At 40.3% G+C, this 15,725-nt stretch overlaps 1 protein-coding gene across 1 annotated transcript in view; it reads left to right on the top strand.

Annotated features, from left to right (window-relative positions):
* The first annotated feature begins 430 nt into the window (after window positions 1-430).
* LOC132832354 (sodium-dependent neutral amino acid transporter B(0)AT1-like) overlaps window positions 431-15,725 on the top strand; it is a 44,102-nt gene continuing 28,807 nt past the window's right edge. Inside the window, exons 1-2 of the mRNA XM_060850295.1 lie at window positions 431-632; window positions 14,895-15,035. Of these exons, the coding sequence (XP_060706278.1) occupies window positions 431-632; window positions 14,895-15,035 (343 nt within the window). The remainder of the gene's footprint in view (window positions 633-14,894; window positions 15,036-15,725) is intronic.

Below are 15,725 nucleotides of genomic sequence, written 5' to 3'. Positions count from 1 at the left end.
CTGAAATGTTTGACCTTCCAACATAAAAGTAGCAATTTTACTGTTTCTCAGCCAGTGAAAGACACATTTGCAGCACAAAATTTCTAAATTAAAGCAGTGCTGAGGACAAAGATCTTTTATAAATTCCTCATTCCTAGGAAGCAGTTCCATCAAAATTGATTGGTCTCCTGATACCAGACGTACAATTGAGGCTCAGAGCGGGTGATAAATACATTAATAAGTTTCAAATTTACCGCGCGTAATCAAGCATTCTGCTGACACCACAATCTACAGTGTACACACTTTCAGGTGATGGTGCTAAAGGTTCAGTATAAAAGCATCTAGTCAACAGCAGCACCTTCCACTTTATTCAGACCCCCTTTGGCTGCCTGTTCTCAGTCAGGGACAGTGTGCGCTTGTGGTGTGCAGCGTTATCTGTCTCTGATCCACAATGCCAAGACTCGTTTTACCAAATCCTGGCTTGGAAGATCGAATTCTCTCCCATGAAGAGCTGGAGAGGAAGGAGGTAGAGGAAGTAGATGACCGACCCAAATGGGACAACAAAGCTCAGTACATGCTAACATGTATTGGATTTTGTGTGGGATTAGGAAATGTGTGGCGTTTCCCCTATCTGTGTCAGAGCCATGGTGGAGGTATGTAACATAACATAATCAGCAAAGGAACAAAGATAAGTATTTATATGGGCATTTTCTGCATTCGTTTCAATAAATTATAATCGCAAAAATGTGTTAATTAAATTGAACAGTAAGATACAGAGTGATAATAACTCTAAATTGTAAGATGGACATAAAGAGTTTATGTCACAAAGTGATTGCTATCCAGGGCAATTTTGCAGAAGTGTATAGAGTGCTAACATGTCCGAGTTCACTGGAATCTATTAATTTAGCAGCTTATGTTTCCAACTGAAAGATCAACTTCATTTTTTAATGGAACTCAGTCAGTAAGCTGCTTTTCCAGTCCAAAAGTAACTCCACAAGGGATAGCATGAGAGTCGGGAGAAACAATTCAGGAGTTTGACTTTCTTAAGGTTTGATGGTGCTGCTCATAAGACTGTAAACAGCAAGGTTAAACATCTGTAATATTCCTGGTAATCTTAAAGATCTGCTCTGAATAGCCCAGTGAAATTTATTAATAATGCAAGAGGACAGAAAAGAAATATCTGATGTGTTTGCACGATGTTAAAGTGACTTGAAGGAACACTGTGCATCCAGGTCAATCCCTAATGTGCCATTATTATGTTCCTGTGGTGTTTATATGTTGCTGTGGTGGTCTTTATTTTGTGAAGGACTGTTACCATAAAATTTCAAAATGACCTCAAATTAAAATACAAAGTACACTGATGTATGATTTTCAATTGAGTTTTACAGTAAAAGCTGATCCAAAAATGCATTTGTCTCAGCGGTCTGGCTGGGTGTTTAGTTTGGTTGTTAAGCAAAACAAAAACATAAACACATTGCTGATTCAGGAACTGGCATCATCAAGAAGATGGACTAAAATTGACAAAGGGGGCAGAATGTAAATAATTCTGGCAATTTCTGAACTAAAACCAGGCATCGATTTGATGGGCCGAATGACCCCACTATTTGTGCTGTAAATAATTCGATCAGCTAGATTTTGTAGCCCTGATGATAATAGAGTTACAGGCAGAGGGAGCTATAAAATGTTACCAGCAGCCTCCCACTGCTTAGTCTCCCACACTTACGCTCACTGCAGTTGGAGTGTAGCCTAACCATTGTTGGACAAATTAAGGTCCTTACAAATTGTGCCATTTCAGAGATTTGACCAGTGGCAGGAGATCTCCATGGCAATCATCCTCTCTATAGCTTTCGCCATGCTGGCTGATCACAGGCTACGGTTCATCCTAACTGGTCATCCCAGGCCCATTGGATGGTCTCTCCTCCACCCCAGTCCCCCAGTGACCTTTCTGCACCACCCCCTCATCCCACCCTCAACCAATCTGTTCATTGTGGCCTTTCAGAATGGCCCTGGTGGCAACGCCCTTACTCTGACTCCAGCTCCTTGGTGTTGGAGCCTGCTGTATTTCCAGATGTGTCCATAGCTCCTGGTGACACTGTTAGGGCCAGTAAGCTGTGAGCCATTTGAATGGCCAGCAACTGTCTGAGGCATCTTATGCCCCAGTGGGAGGCACATCCTGCCTGAAGCAAATCAATGTAGAGACAGCTGTAGAATGCCTATGGAAGAAGCCACAGAGTAAGGGTGAGGTCACCCCTGCCATTTTCACCTGAATGGTCCGGTCACCATCATCCTGTAAAAGCTAACTCTATGACTTTAATATGAGGAGGTAAGAACTTCCTCATCAAGAAAAATTCCTTCACACCCACTCAAGGAGCATCTCAATAGCAAAGCAAGAGCACTAAATGTCTTTTGTTTTTGCTCTGGTATTACTTAGAACTGAGTATACTTCTAGCATAGAAGAGATGGTTTAGTCTATTACACCTGCACACTTTTAAGCCTGAGAAACCTGGAATTAGTTCTACTCTCATCCATGCTTTCTATAACATTATATCTTTCTCCACTGCATGAATTTATCTAATTTAACTTCCAACTCCAATTGTCCCAACATCAATCAGATCCCGTGAATAAGCAGAGACTTTGGAATTGTTTCCTAATTGCCACCACTTTTTTCTCCCCTGTTCGACTTTACTCACGCTGGGGTAGGGATCTTCAAGGACCAGTCACCTTCTTGCAGCTCAACTTGTGCACATTGTATTAGTGTATTTTCCAACAACAGTAAAAGCAAAGTCTGACTGTTTTCTTCCTCTGTCTGGTCAGGGGAAGCCTACACCATAAATTGGAATATTCCATCCCAGACCAACCAGTAAATCAAACCAACCAACTCAACACAATACACTGTCAATCTTGCTAACTTCCTGATCTGCCTTGTTCATTTCCACCTTGAACTCAAAATGTTAATCCTATTTTCCTCTCCACAGATGCTGCTGGATCTACTACAGTTTTCCAACTCTCTTTGTCTCTATTTTAAAATTTAGGACTCACTCATTCCTCAATCTTTTAGCTGTAATTTCCATACTTGGAATAAGCTGCAACTTGTGGATAGTAACTGTGAGGCTCGGAATGCCTCAAGATACCAATTTGCTCCAGAAATAAATTCAAGGAAATATCAAAACGTCGTGCTAGAAGATCATTTTTGTGCAGGGTGTGGGCATCACTCACCTGGTCAATAATTATTGTCAAAAAGTGAGGTGCTAGAAAAGCACAGTCGGTCAGGCAACATCTGCGATGCAGGAGAGTCGATGTTTCGAGCATAAACTCTTCATCAGGAATAAGATCTTCATCAGGAATATTCCTGATGAAGAGCTTATGATTGAAATGTGGACTCTCCTGCTCCTCAGATGCTGCCTGACCAACCAGCTGTGCTTTTCCAGCGCCACACTTTTTGACTCTGATCTCCAGCATCTGCAGTCCTCACTTTCTTCAGGTCAATAATTATTGCCTATTCTTCATTGTCCTTGAGAAGGTGCTTAATGTAAGGGTAATGCAATGAAATGTGACAAAGTTAAGGGTTAAAATCTATTTTTCAATTTTAGCAATGAATTTATCCATATGAAAGTATTTTGCACGCAATTTTAAACAAGTTTAATAAAAGAGGTCTGATAGTGCTGCTAAATGAGGCATTTCCTATGGGTTCATCACTTAAGCAGTGTAGTACTAATTATAGATCTATCAGCTCAAAGCTTTCATTGCCTGAAGCCTCTAATTTGCTGCTATAACTTCTTTCAAAATGGGCAGAAGTTTGACTATTCACAAAAACCAGTTTCTGTTAAATTTCTGGTCACATTGGAGTGGGTATGACTCCAGGGAAGATCTGGACTGTTCCCTGTCTGAGCTGGAAAGATAGGTGGGTTACATTGAGCAGAATTTAGCTGTACATAGCATTCCTGGGAGATTGAAAAGATTCCTTGTCATTCTCTCCAATTCCAATTTTAACGTTGCTCTTTTGAGAATTTACATTATGATATGAAATGTAATGACAATTTTTTTTATGAAGACTTGGAAGACTCACTGTGCCGTTGAAACCAAGGAAGCAAAAATGTATTTGGTTTTGGATAATCACCAAAAGAACAAGAGGCAATGTGAGAGGGACTTTATTTTAATGCTGCATGTTGTTATGTTGTGGAAAAGACTGCCTGAAAATGTGGGAAAGATAAATTCAGCTGAATAGCCCTGGCAGGATCAGGCTGGTTACTGCTGAGCCAATGCTGCTAGATATTACCGTTGATAACACTTTCCATCACTTTCCTGATGATCAAAAATAGCCTGATGGAGCAGTAATTGGATGGGTTGGATTTGTCTTGCTTTTTTTGAACAGGACATACCTGAGCAATTTTCCACATTGTTGAGTAGATGCCAGTGTTGTGGCTGTACTGGAAGAGCTTGGCTAGGGGAGTGGCAAGTTCTGGATCATCGCCACTTCTGACTGAAGATTATTATGAATGCTTTAGCCTTATCTATTGCACTGATGTGCTGGGCTCTTCCATCCTTCAGAATGGGAATATTTGTGGAGCCTCCTCGTTCAGTGAATTATTTGATTGGCAGGACTGTAGAGCTTAGATCTGACCCATTGGTTGTGGGATTACTTATCTTAGCTCTAACTGTTTGGAGACTGCAAAACAGTACTCCATCTTTTCCGTCTAAAGGGACTACCTTTCGAAATAATCCTGCTTCTGTCTCTTTCTCCGTGTTATAGGAAAATTGTAGGAAGGCAATTGCTTTATATTTTGTTCTTCTACACGTTTCTTTCAAATGCACTAAGCTATTCACATCAAGTGTTACAAAAACCTTTTAGTTAAATGCATTTAAACAAACCGTCAGATAACTTGTTGCCATTCACGAAATTCAAAAATGGAGTGCAACTATATCCTTCCCTTCATAGCACATACAAGGTAGAAATGCAAAACAAAATTAAAGCTTTACATCACTTTGGGAACTTAAATTCAGAAACAATCACCATATGTTATGAACTTTCATTACAAAAGGATATGGTGGCTTTGGAGAAGATCTAGAGGAGATTTACATGGCTGCTATCGGAAATGTGTGGGCATATCAAAAGGGTCACTTCTGAAAACAAAAGGTTGATGGATGACCTTAGGACAATCTTTGAAATTATGATAGAGCAGATACAAAGGGAATGTTTGGGAGGAACTAAAGACCATCAATGTCAGAAGAAATCCAATATGGAATTCAGAAGAAATTTACCCAAAGAGTGGTGAGGATACTAGAGATAATGGTTGATTATGCAGGAATGATGCATTTAAAAGGAAGCTTGACAAGTATATGGAGAAGAAGGGAATAGATGGTTACAATGTTAGCTCAAATGGTGGGAGATTGGAGTGGAACATAAGCACTGTAAGCACTTTTCAAGATGGAGGTTAGGTTAGTGAATTGGCCATGCTAAATTGCCCGTAGTGTTAGGTGAAGGGTTAAATGTAGGGGAATGAGCATGGGTGGATTGCGCTTCGGAGGGTTGGTGTGGACTTGTTGGGCCGAAGGGCCTATTTCCACACTGTAAGTAATCTAATCTAATCTTACTATTTTTAGGGCCAAAAAGATCAAAACGTATATAGAGAAAGCAGGCACAGGGGACTGGTTTGGATGATCAGCCATGATCATATAGAATGGTAGAGATGTCTCCAAGGGCTGAATAGCCTACACTTCCTGCTATTTTCTATGTTTCTTTGTAATGAGCTGATGATATAAAATGCTTTATATGTGCAGTATTTTTATGCAAACTACATAATCCCACATAATCTATGTTTATAATACCTCTGTGTGTTTCCAACAATTTTGCTACTGTTTTAGATATCTAAAGGAGGAAGCTCATTTTATGAAAAATTATAGCTACATCAGGTTTTGTGTGTGGATTTTATTCTTGGGCTTTGCTACCTTTTAATTAGGTTTTAAAACCATAACAGGCTTCTAGGAGAGCACTTTACTTTGCTTTATTGAGCATTTTACAGTAGATTATTAACTCAGGCTTTTATACAGCTATTCCTCCAGACAGTGCATAAGATGCTGTGCCTTGTCAACAGTTCTGACAGTTGCTGCCAATAGATGTAATCTCAGATAAGCTCAGATGAGTCGCGTTTTAATGTGAAAATGTGGCAAAAACACTTCTAGAACAGAATGATCATTTTTAGCAGGTACTTTCCATGTAGCATAAGGTAACAGCTTAGCTTTTTCTTTCCTAAGCTTCTTTATTCTTCAACCATTTCAATGTTCCAGCCACCGAAACACACCTTAGGTAAAAAGTGCCATTTGTATTTCTTTGCTAACGAAACCTAATCCAACTGTTGCACATTCTTTTCATTTCCCTCTGCTTTCTGCTTCCAATGGTTTGCAAGAAAAGGTGCACTTGTATCCACCTCAGTCAGGTAAAAAAATGCCATGCTTCAACAATCCATCGTGTAAATGCATTTCTGCAACTTCTGATCCTCGTTCTCTCAGGTATAATTGATATTTTATGATGCATCGCCAATTCACAGAAATGGTCTTTCCCTGTTCAGCCACTTCAAAATTATCAGCGTTTAAAAATCCTCTACAAACTCATCACTTCTTTAGTTAATCAGAAATAATCCATTACATTCAAAACTCTCCTCACAAATATAAGATCCCATTCCTTGAATAATCTTGGGAAATTTATATTGCATTCATGGCAGAGATTTAACATCTTTGTGAATTTTTTTGAATGTTTTGCCACTTCCCAAATCTCTTCTTTCCTGAAACTCCATCTTTGAATGCTTTCGATCAGGACTCTACCCCATCACTGTTGCTAGATGACTCTTATTAAAGTCACAACTGATATCTCATCCCACTGTGACAAATGTGAATGTTTTCTTTTCCTCCTCACTGACCTGTCTCAGTCTGTGACACTGCTGAACATACCATGCTCCTTTCATGCACATGCCCAGCTGAGGAGGGCTGTTCCCACCCACTCCCATGATTATCTTTCTAATTATTACCAGGAAGTATCTACTTCTTTTGCTGCCATTGCATCTGGTATTTATCCTGCATCACCATCCTATTTCTTATCTCCATTCTGCTCTTTAACAATGCCATTCAGAAGCCAAGGCTGGTTTTCACATACATTCATTGACAACATCCAGCTCTAACACACCTCCCCCTCTCTCGATAACCTCTCCCCCCCCCAACTGTCTCTTAAACTATCAGATTGCCTTTCTAACATCTTGAATTGTATAAGCAGAAATTTCCTCCAGTTAAATATTGGGAAGACCAAATCTATTATCGTCACTCCTGCCTCAAACACATTTCTCTAGTTACTGATACTTTCCAATCCTGCAAAGTGTCTTGGGATATTAGAGGCATTATATAAATGTAATTTATTGTCATTACATAATAGGAAATCCACAATGACACACAATACTCTAACTATGGTCTAATCAATTATTAAAAATTATCTAGTATTGCATTCTTTGCCCTTTTTGTAACAAACCCTTTGGGAGGAACATCGCCAAGTGGCTTCTGAGAATTTGTGCGCAGTACATCTGCTGTACTTTCCTTTCTGACCTGCAATGTATGAAATTTGCCAAGCACAACTTGCCTTTAACAAATCTGTGCTCGCGGTCCTTGAGGATGGTGGTGTGTGGATCACAGGGCAGTGGTAGGGAGAGCTAAGTTGTAGAGTGGGGCTGTGATGAGAGGATGCTTGTGGCTAAAGCAGTATGAATGCTCCTGGGAAACCTGAAAATTTGGTGTCTACATTGCCAGCCTTACTATGGTTTTTAATGCCCTTCTTCTGGGTTTGGATTGGCTGCCCATCCCTTGTCCAGACTCAGTAAAAGCTGAAAGTTGATGGATTGGAGCCATTTTCCCAATTCACTTGAGAATGTTTTGCAATTTAACATCCCTGCTAATTCCAAGCCCTCACCTATATTAAAAATTACTTCCTAATGTTTTACCCCTAACTAATATCAGAGCATTTGGTCAATGATTAATCCTTTTCTCTCTTCTGCAATGAGGAATTTCTGATGTCCCTGCAGAATGTTTTTTTTCTGAACAGGTTGTTTTTCCTGATGATTTCTGCGAACTGATGCGTGTGCCTCTCTCTCATATCCTACAATCTCATTTTCACCAAAATTTGTAAAGACTGATAGGAAATATTCTTTCTTTATCTCTCCCATACCTTCATCCTCTACAAATTCACCCTCACTAGTACTGCCCACTCTTTAACCAATCTGTTATTTTTGATTTTCTTTTACAAAGCCTGACTACTTCTTCTCTATTTATCTGCCTCACATTTTTGTATTTCCTTTCAGCTCTCCTGATTTCCTCCTCCTCACTGCACCTTCTCATATTTCTCTGAATTTTACTTCAGCATTGTGGCAGACAGCTTTTCCATCTGCCTCTGCTTCAGATTGATTTTCATTTCTCCATTCACCCACAGTGCCCAACATTCTGATGCACCCACTTTTTAACCTCGATCCATTTATATCAGGTTTCTTCACATCTTACGTTTGAACATTTTCTACTATGGGACCTGTTTCACTGTTCATTGTTCTGCTTAATTAGTTTGGTCCATATCCATTAAACTTTACTCTCCCTTTAAACAATGGAAATCTTAGCGTGTAACATCCCTTCCTCTGGGCAGGGTTTGGGTTTTGCTCTGGGACTTGATGACAATGGAAGGTGCTTTCGTGATGTGACCGAGTAAGTTGATTATTAACCTATAAGTCCTTCCAAGATGCCAGTGGCAGGCGGTAAGATCAGGAGAGTCTCCTGGCCCGTCATGCTTCATATAGAGTGGCACCCGTCTGTGACAAGTTAGTGACCTTTCCAGGAGAATTTAAGGAAACTCACATGTGCTTCATGTGTCTCATGTGCCCCCTGGGCATGGGGAGAGAAAAAGAAGGAAAAACCTTTTGCACTTTTGCCAAATTGTTCTCTTTTTCTCCCGAGTACGAATTGATCCAATTTCCTACAATGGTCCCTTCCTCATTAGATGCGGGAAAAGTTGCCAGCTTTGATCCTACAACATTCCCTTGATTGTAATCTATCCTGAGATGGTTTAAACTATAAACATAATGTTCATATATCTCTTTGATTGATCTGCAAATCTCTACTTCTACTTCATCTCTGGTATGTGCTGATCTGTAACTGCAGCAGGAATTTTAATGATTACCTTCTCAATTGTTAACTATCTCCATGGGTAGGATCTTAATGCTTCCCTTTATTGGTCAGAGTATTGAGTATGGTTGTTAAGAGGTCATGTTGCGGCTGTACAGGATGTTGTTTAGGTCACTTTTGGAATGTTGAGTGCAATTCTGGTCTTCCTCTATCGGAAGGATGTTGTGAATCTTGAAAAGGTTCAGAAAAGCTTTAGAAGGATGTTGCTGGAAATGTTAGGTGAAGCAGCAAGGAAGACACCAGTCCATCAAGTCATATTTTGGCTATTGGATCTCCTCTGTGGACTATTGGCTCATGATTCTTGTCAGGAATCTAGGTGCAGGTAGCTCATGTTGCCACATGAATGTCAGTGAGTAGATGATAAGTGTGGACAAGTGACATCTTCTACTGTCTGGGCTGCACAGGAGGGCTTGTGCAGCCCTATGTACACACACCCATTTGTGATTGTCAGCCATTTTCCAGTAGTTGTGGGTCATGAGAAAAGGGCCCATGTTACCACCTGGGCTCGTGAAGAGAATCAGGAGCAAGAGATGTATGAAGAGGAGGAAATTCACCAAAAGCCACCTACCACCAGCACCCCATTGCTACAAGAGTTTCCAGAGAGCAGTTTGTTACACTAAACCCACCCCCAGGTCATTAGGGATTTGCAATAAATGCTGCCACAGCCAGGAATACATATATACCATGAATAATTTCTAGAGCATTATTGTACTCTAAATAAACTTGATGAGGTGCAACTGTGTAATTCCTTGGGATCTAATGGTTGTAAGCATTTTTATTCCTTATGTAGCTCAGATGTTTGGAAGGGATTTTTGGAAGTGATGGCATCATGAGAATCAACAACTAAAAATAAATGTTTTAGTTCAATACATTGTAATTTAAAGTTTACATAAAGAATTATTTTACTGGCCAAATAATTTCAATTTAAAACCACTATAATTCAATTACAGTGAATTTGTTTTAGTTTCTATTTTTCTTTGTTTTTGTGAATTATGCATTCGACGAATGATATTTGGCAATTTTCCAATCATTTAGATTAGATTACTTACAGTGTGGAAACAGGCCCTTCGGCCCAACAAGTCCACACCAACCTGCTGAAGCGCAACCCACCCAGACCCATTCCCCTACATTTACCCCTTCACCTAACACTACGGGCAATTTATCATGGCCAATTCACCTAACCTGCACATTTTTGGGTTGTGGGAGGAAACCGGAGCACCCGGAGGAAACAAACGCAGATACGGGGAGAATGTGCAAACTCCACACAGTCGCCTGAGGCGGGAATTGAACCTGAGTCTCTGGCGCTGTGAGGCAGCAGTGCTAACCACTGTGCCCATTTGACTTGAAAATGCAGGATTTCAGTCATGTTGCTCTGAACAGTTTTCATTTTAGGTTTTTATTTTGGAAGACTCTTCAGTTAAAAGTGTTTGCTTAAAAAACTGAAAGGTTATGAGAAATGTCATTCAGATAATAAAACCCAGAACCAAGTTCAATATAAAAAGTTCGAAGGGGAATTGTGAAGAAAATAAGAAATGTAAGAAGAGAAAGTGCACTGAGGCTGGAAGCTAAACATCAAGGAGGACTTTAAGTAGCTTCAATGGGCACATAAACTTGTAGATGTTGGGCAAAAGAAGGAGCGGGCTGATCTAGGGGTGTCCATGTTAAAATAAAACTATGAAAATTTTATCTTTTCCTGCAACATTAAAAAGGCATCTGGATGTGAAGATGAATAGGAAGGGTGTGGAGGGATGTGGGCCAGGTGCCGGCAGGTGGGACTAGATTGGGTTGGGATATCTGGTCAGCATGGACGGGTTGGACCGAAGGGTCTGTTTCCGTGCTGTACATCTCTATGACTGAGGTATCTACTTTCTACCACTCATTATCCAAGGAAAACAATGTTGTGCACATTATACTGAAAGAGGAAGCAATCCAGGCACTTGAAGGATTTAAAACAAATAAGGAAGAGTTTTAGATTTGTCTGAGCTGAACATTGATAAGGTGGCAGGCTTTATGAGATGCATCCAAGGTAAAAAAAAGAATGAGAGTGGAAATTGTAAAGATAGTGTCATAATTTTCCAGCTTTCCCTAAAGACTCTGGGATGGCAAAATAGCAGGAGAGAATTGCAAAGGTTACACACCCTTGTTCTGAGAAACATACAGAGATAAACCCAGCCTTACACATCAGGGAGTTTAATTTTGGAGGTGGAAAACATTCCAGAAACAATTGAAACATTAAAATTTAATGGAGAGAGGTGTGAAGTGACCCATTTTAACAGAAAAACTAGAGAAAATAAAGGATGAAATTCTAAAGGAAATGCAGGTGTAGAGGGATAGGGGTGGAGTGTATATGAGCATAAATCACCAAGGTAGCAGGACAGGTTTAGAAAGTGGTTAATGGAGCATTTAGCATCCTGGATGTTAATATTAGAGATGGAGAGTGTAAAGGGAAGGAAGTTACGTTGAAATGGCATAAAACACTAGTTTAGTTCCAACTGGATCCTGTTCTGGACACTACACTTTAGAAAGGCTTCAAAGAAAGTGCAGGAATGATTTATAAGAATGGTCCTGGGGATGCGGAACTTCAGTTACGAAAACAGATTGGAGAATTAGCATTTGTTTCCCTGGGAAGAGAAGGTTCAGAGTTCATCTGATAGAGGTGCTCAAAATCAGGAGGGGTCTCAGCAGGGTAGATAGGGAGACACTGTTCCCACTGATGGAAGGATCAAAAACAACAGCAGGCACAGATTTAAGGGAATTGTTGAAAGAAGCAGTGACTTGAGGGGAAACTTGACCATTTCGGTAATGGTTAAGATTTAGAATGGAATGAATGCATGACAGTGTGGTTCAATGGAGGCTTTCAAAAGGGAATTGGATTGTTATAACGAAGACTGTGCACTGTTACAGGGAGGAGACTGGGAAATGGCACAATGGCATTTGGACAACCAGCATGGATACAAAGGGGCAAATTCTCTGCTTTGCTGCTGTAACCATTCTTGATTTTGTGATTCTATCTCTGTTCTTATCTGGGATCTTACACATGAAGAATAGACAGTTGGGACATATATCAAAATAGAACCGCAGCCAGTGCAAGTAGCCAAATTCACCGGGGAAACTATAAGGAAGACTTAAATGATGATTATGTCATATCCTCATCCAAAATATTCCATATTTTAAGGCTATAACCTGTCCCAGTAGGCCTATTTCCATCTTTCTCCTACCTTGGTGTGTCCTTATGTCCAGTGATACTCCTGGGTCCGATACTTTGGTTTTGAGTCCTGCAAAGGGTTTGCTGGTACATTTGTAACATGACAAACAGGTTGGTTTGCTGCCTAGAAAACCTTCCAGTTCAGTTCACCTGAAGGAATGCTGTGTGAGTGGGTTGGAAACCGGCTGCAATACACTTGCCCATACTGTGGGCCAATTTAATGGAAACCGATGGCTCAACCCTTGGAAACAAGCATGGCAGCAATGACAGATCACCTCAATGCCACGTTCTCATGCCTCAAAGTCCCGTTAAGACAGGAATCAATAAGTTTAGACCAAAATGCATCATCCCAGTTCAATTGCACTGCACTAGATGGCAGTCTGATCTATAAAGAAAACTCACTGGTGTAAAGCAGCTCAATACTCCTGAAAATCGTTTTTTTTATTTCGACTCTTTGCTTCAATTCCATTGCTATCCTGTTGTTGTCTTTACCTCTATTGACAAATTCAACTTAAATACATTCTTTCATGTCTTATGTTTGTGAAATGGCTGGAAATTCTCTGTGAATAATTTTCCATTAGAGTGTATAAAAGTAGAATTCTCTCTAACAAGTTTCATACTTGCAGTATCTATTTAAAATTATTCATTGATAAAGGTATTTAACATATTACGGAGCAGAAATGTGCTTTACGTATGACATATTGTGGAGAACTGGTGATCTTTTTGATTGTAAGTGAATCAGGCTCTTGGCTGTCCTGGTGCAAGTGCTTCATGTGATGCAGATATATTTATTATCAGTTCATGTAAAACGAAGTTAAGTTTTGAGCAACTAGAATATAACTGGATGCTGGAAATCTGAAACAAGCACAGACAATGCTGGAAAAACTCAGCAGGTCTGGCAGCATCTGTGGAAAGAGAAACAGAGTCAATAGCGCAGATGGAAGGTGTTGGAAATGTTTCTTTTTAATATTTTTGACAGAGGGGAGGCCCAGTGTGAAAGACAAAGAGGTTGCTAATAGGGGAGAAAGAAATAAGAAGATATAGCATTAAGGTGTGACAGAGAGAGAATGGGTCCTCTCTACGACAAACAAAATTAACAAGACACAAACAGGACAAGACTATGGGGGGAGAGGGTGTAGAGAAGATAAGAACTTTAGAAAACAATGTCAGAAGTTAGTTAGAAGTCATTGAGCTCAGTATTGAGACCTGAGGCTGTGAAAGTACCTAAATGAGGTGCTAAAGTGTGGGAGATGAGCCAGACATTGCTGAAGACATTGCTGACCACAATGTATCATTTTATGTTCTGTTGCATTATCATCCTGAAAAGGCACACTGAAAGACATTTGTATTGACTATTAAATTTCTGAAACATTGAGATCTTTCTGAATTTTTCAAATTTGTCGTTCTTACTGGAAGCATAGGGTCGAATGATGAATCTATTGATGACGATGAAGCTATTGCTAATTGTCAGGAGAAATCCATGTGGCTCACTAATATCTCAACTTCCTCTGAAATGGCCTAGCAAGCCCCTCAGTTTAAGGGTAGTTAGGAACGGGCAATAAATGGTGGCCAGCCAGCGCCACCCACATTCCATGAGTGAATAAAAAAAATTGAATCAACCCACCTCAATCAGCAAGGATGGAACCTTGACCGATTAAATACTAACCTTGTGTTATAATGTGGAAGAGCTGGTATTGGACTGGGGTGGACAAAGTTAAAATTCACATAACACCAGGTTATAGTCCAACAGGCTTATTTGGAAGCACTAGCTTTCAGAGAGCTGCTCCTTCACCAGGTGGTCGATGAAGGAGTAATGATCTGAAAGCTAGTGTTTCCAAATTAACCTGTTGAACTATAACCTGGTGTTGTGTGATTTTTAACTTCTGTTAAAAATACAGCCTGGATTGATGCACTCATAACCTTCTTTATCTGTTGGCTCAAAGAATTCTGTATGGACTCCATCTGGACTCCAATCTCAACTCACCTTAAGTCATACAGTACCTTAAACATCAAATATGGTTCTAATTGACAATTTTCTAGACATAGGGCAATTGGAGTGGGAAGAGGAAAGGGATGGCACACTGATGTATTAGGAGGAGCTCTGCTGAGAATAACACTGAGGCATATTGCTGAGGCAGAGCAAAGGTGCCTTTTCTTACATGGGTGTGCTTGGTCTCACACTGGGTGTCCAAATATGTAACCTTTAACCTCATTTTGTATGTTTTACACTATACTATAGTCACTGCAATGTTTAACTTTTGACTATGTTCTTTCTTTATACCTTATTCTTCAGATTCTGTACTTAGTTACTTTGTACCTAAGATACCACTTTATGTGGCGACATTATATACTTTCCATTATACTCCTGTACTTGAGTACAAATGACAATGAAATAAAATCAAAGTGGATACTATTCTAGTCCCCATCATGGAGAATCCTCAGTAAGCACAAAAAAAGTTAAAAGAACTGTTCCATTTTTCATTATTGCCCTTTTTCTCTTTGCTAGGGGCATTCATGATCCCGTTTCTCATCCTACTGGTTTTTGAGGGTGCTCCTCTGTTACTCATGGAGTTTGCCATCGGACAGCGGCTACGCCAAGGCAGTGTGGGTGTCTGGAGTTCCATTCACCCATACTTGAAAGGAATGGGTAAGATACCAGCATTGAAACCGCAAACAAAGTGCTCAGTGGAGCCAGGTTTACTGACTACTACAGAGTTAGATGGGATAGTCAGCTCTGAATGAGGCTTAGAGAGGCTGCGAAGGGAAATAAGCAGGTTCAGTGATGAGGCAAGAAGGTGAGTGATGGAATACCATATGGTGAATTGATAAATATTCCACTTAGGCAAGGGAAGTAAAAAACAACAAAATATTGGGCGGCACGGTGGCACAGTGGTTAGCACTGCTGCCTCACAGCGCCTGTAGACCCGGGTTCAATTCCCGACTCAGGCGACTGACTGTGTGGAGTTTGCACATTCTCCCCGTGTCTGCGTGGGTTTCCTCCGGGTGCTCTGGTTTCCTCCCACAGTCACAAAGATGTGCGGGTCAGGTGAATTGGCCAAGCTAAATTGCCCGTAGTGTTAGGTAAGGGGTATGGGTGGGTTGCGCTTCGGCGGGTCGGTGTGGACTTGTTGGGCCGAAGGGCCTGTTTCCACACTGTAAGTCTAATCTAAGTCTAATCTAATCTCTTATGAGGTGAACTTGGATATGGGTGGAATTACAGAAAGTTAACTTGTTGGTACAGAAATCAATTAGGGATGCAAGTGATAAATTAGCTCTTATTGGGAAATTATAGGAGTATAAGTTGAAAATGTCTTCCTGCAGTTGTACACTGTTTTGG

Source organism: Hemiscyllium ocellatum, chromosome 34 (genome assembly GCF_020745735.1).
Source record: "Hemiscyllium ocellatum isolate sHemOce1 chromosome 34, sHemOce1.pat.X.cur, whole genome shotgun sequence".
Lineage (NCBI taxonomy): Eukaryota > Metazoa > Chordata > Chondrichthyes > Orectolobiformes > Hemiscylliidae > Hemiscyllium > Hemiscyllium ocellatum.
This window is presented reverse-complemented; position numbering and strand designations above follow the sequence as displayed.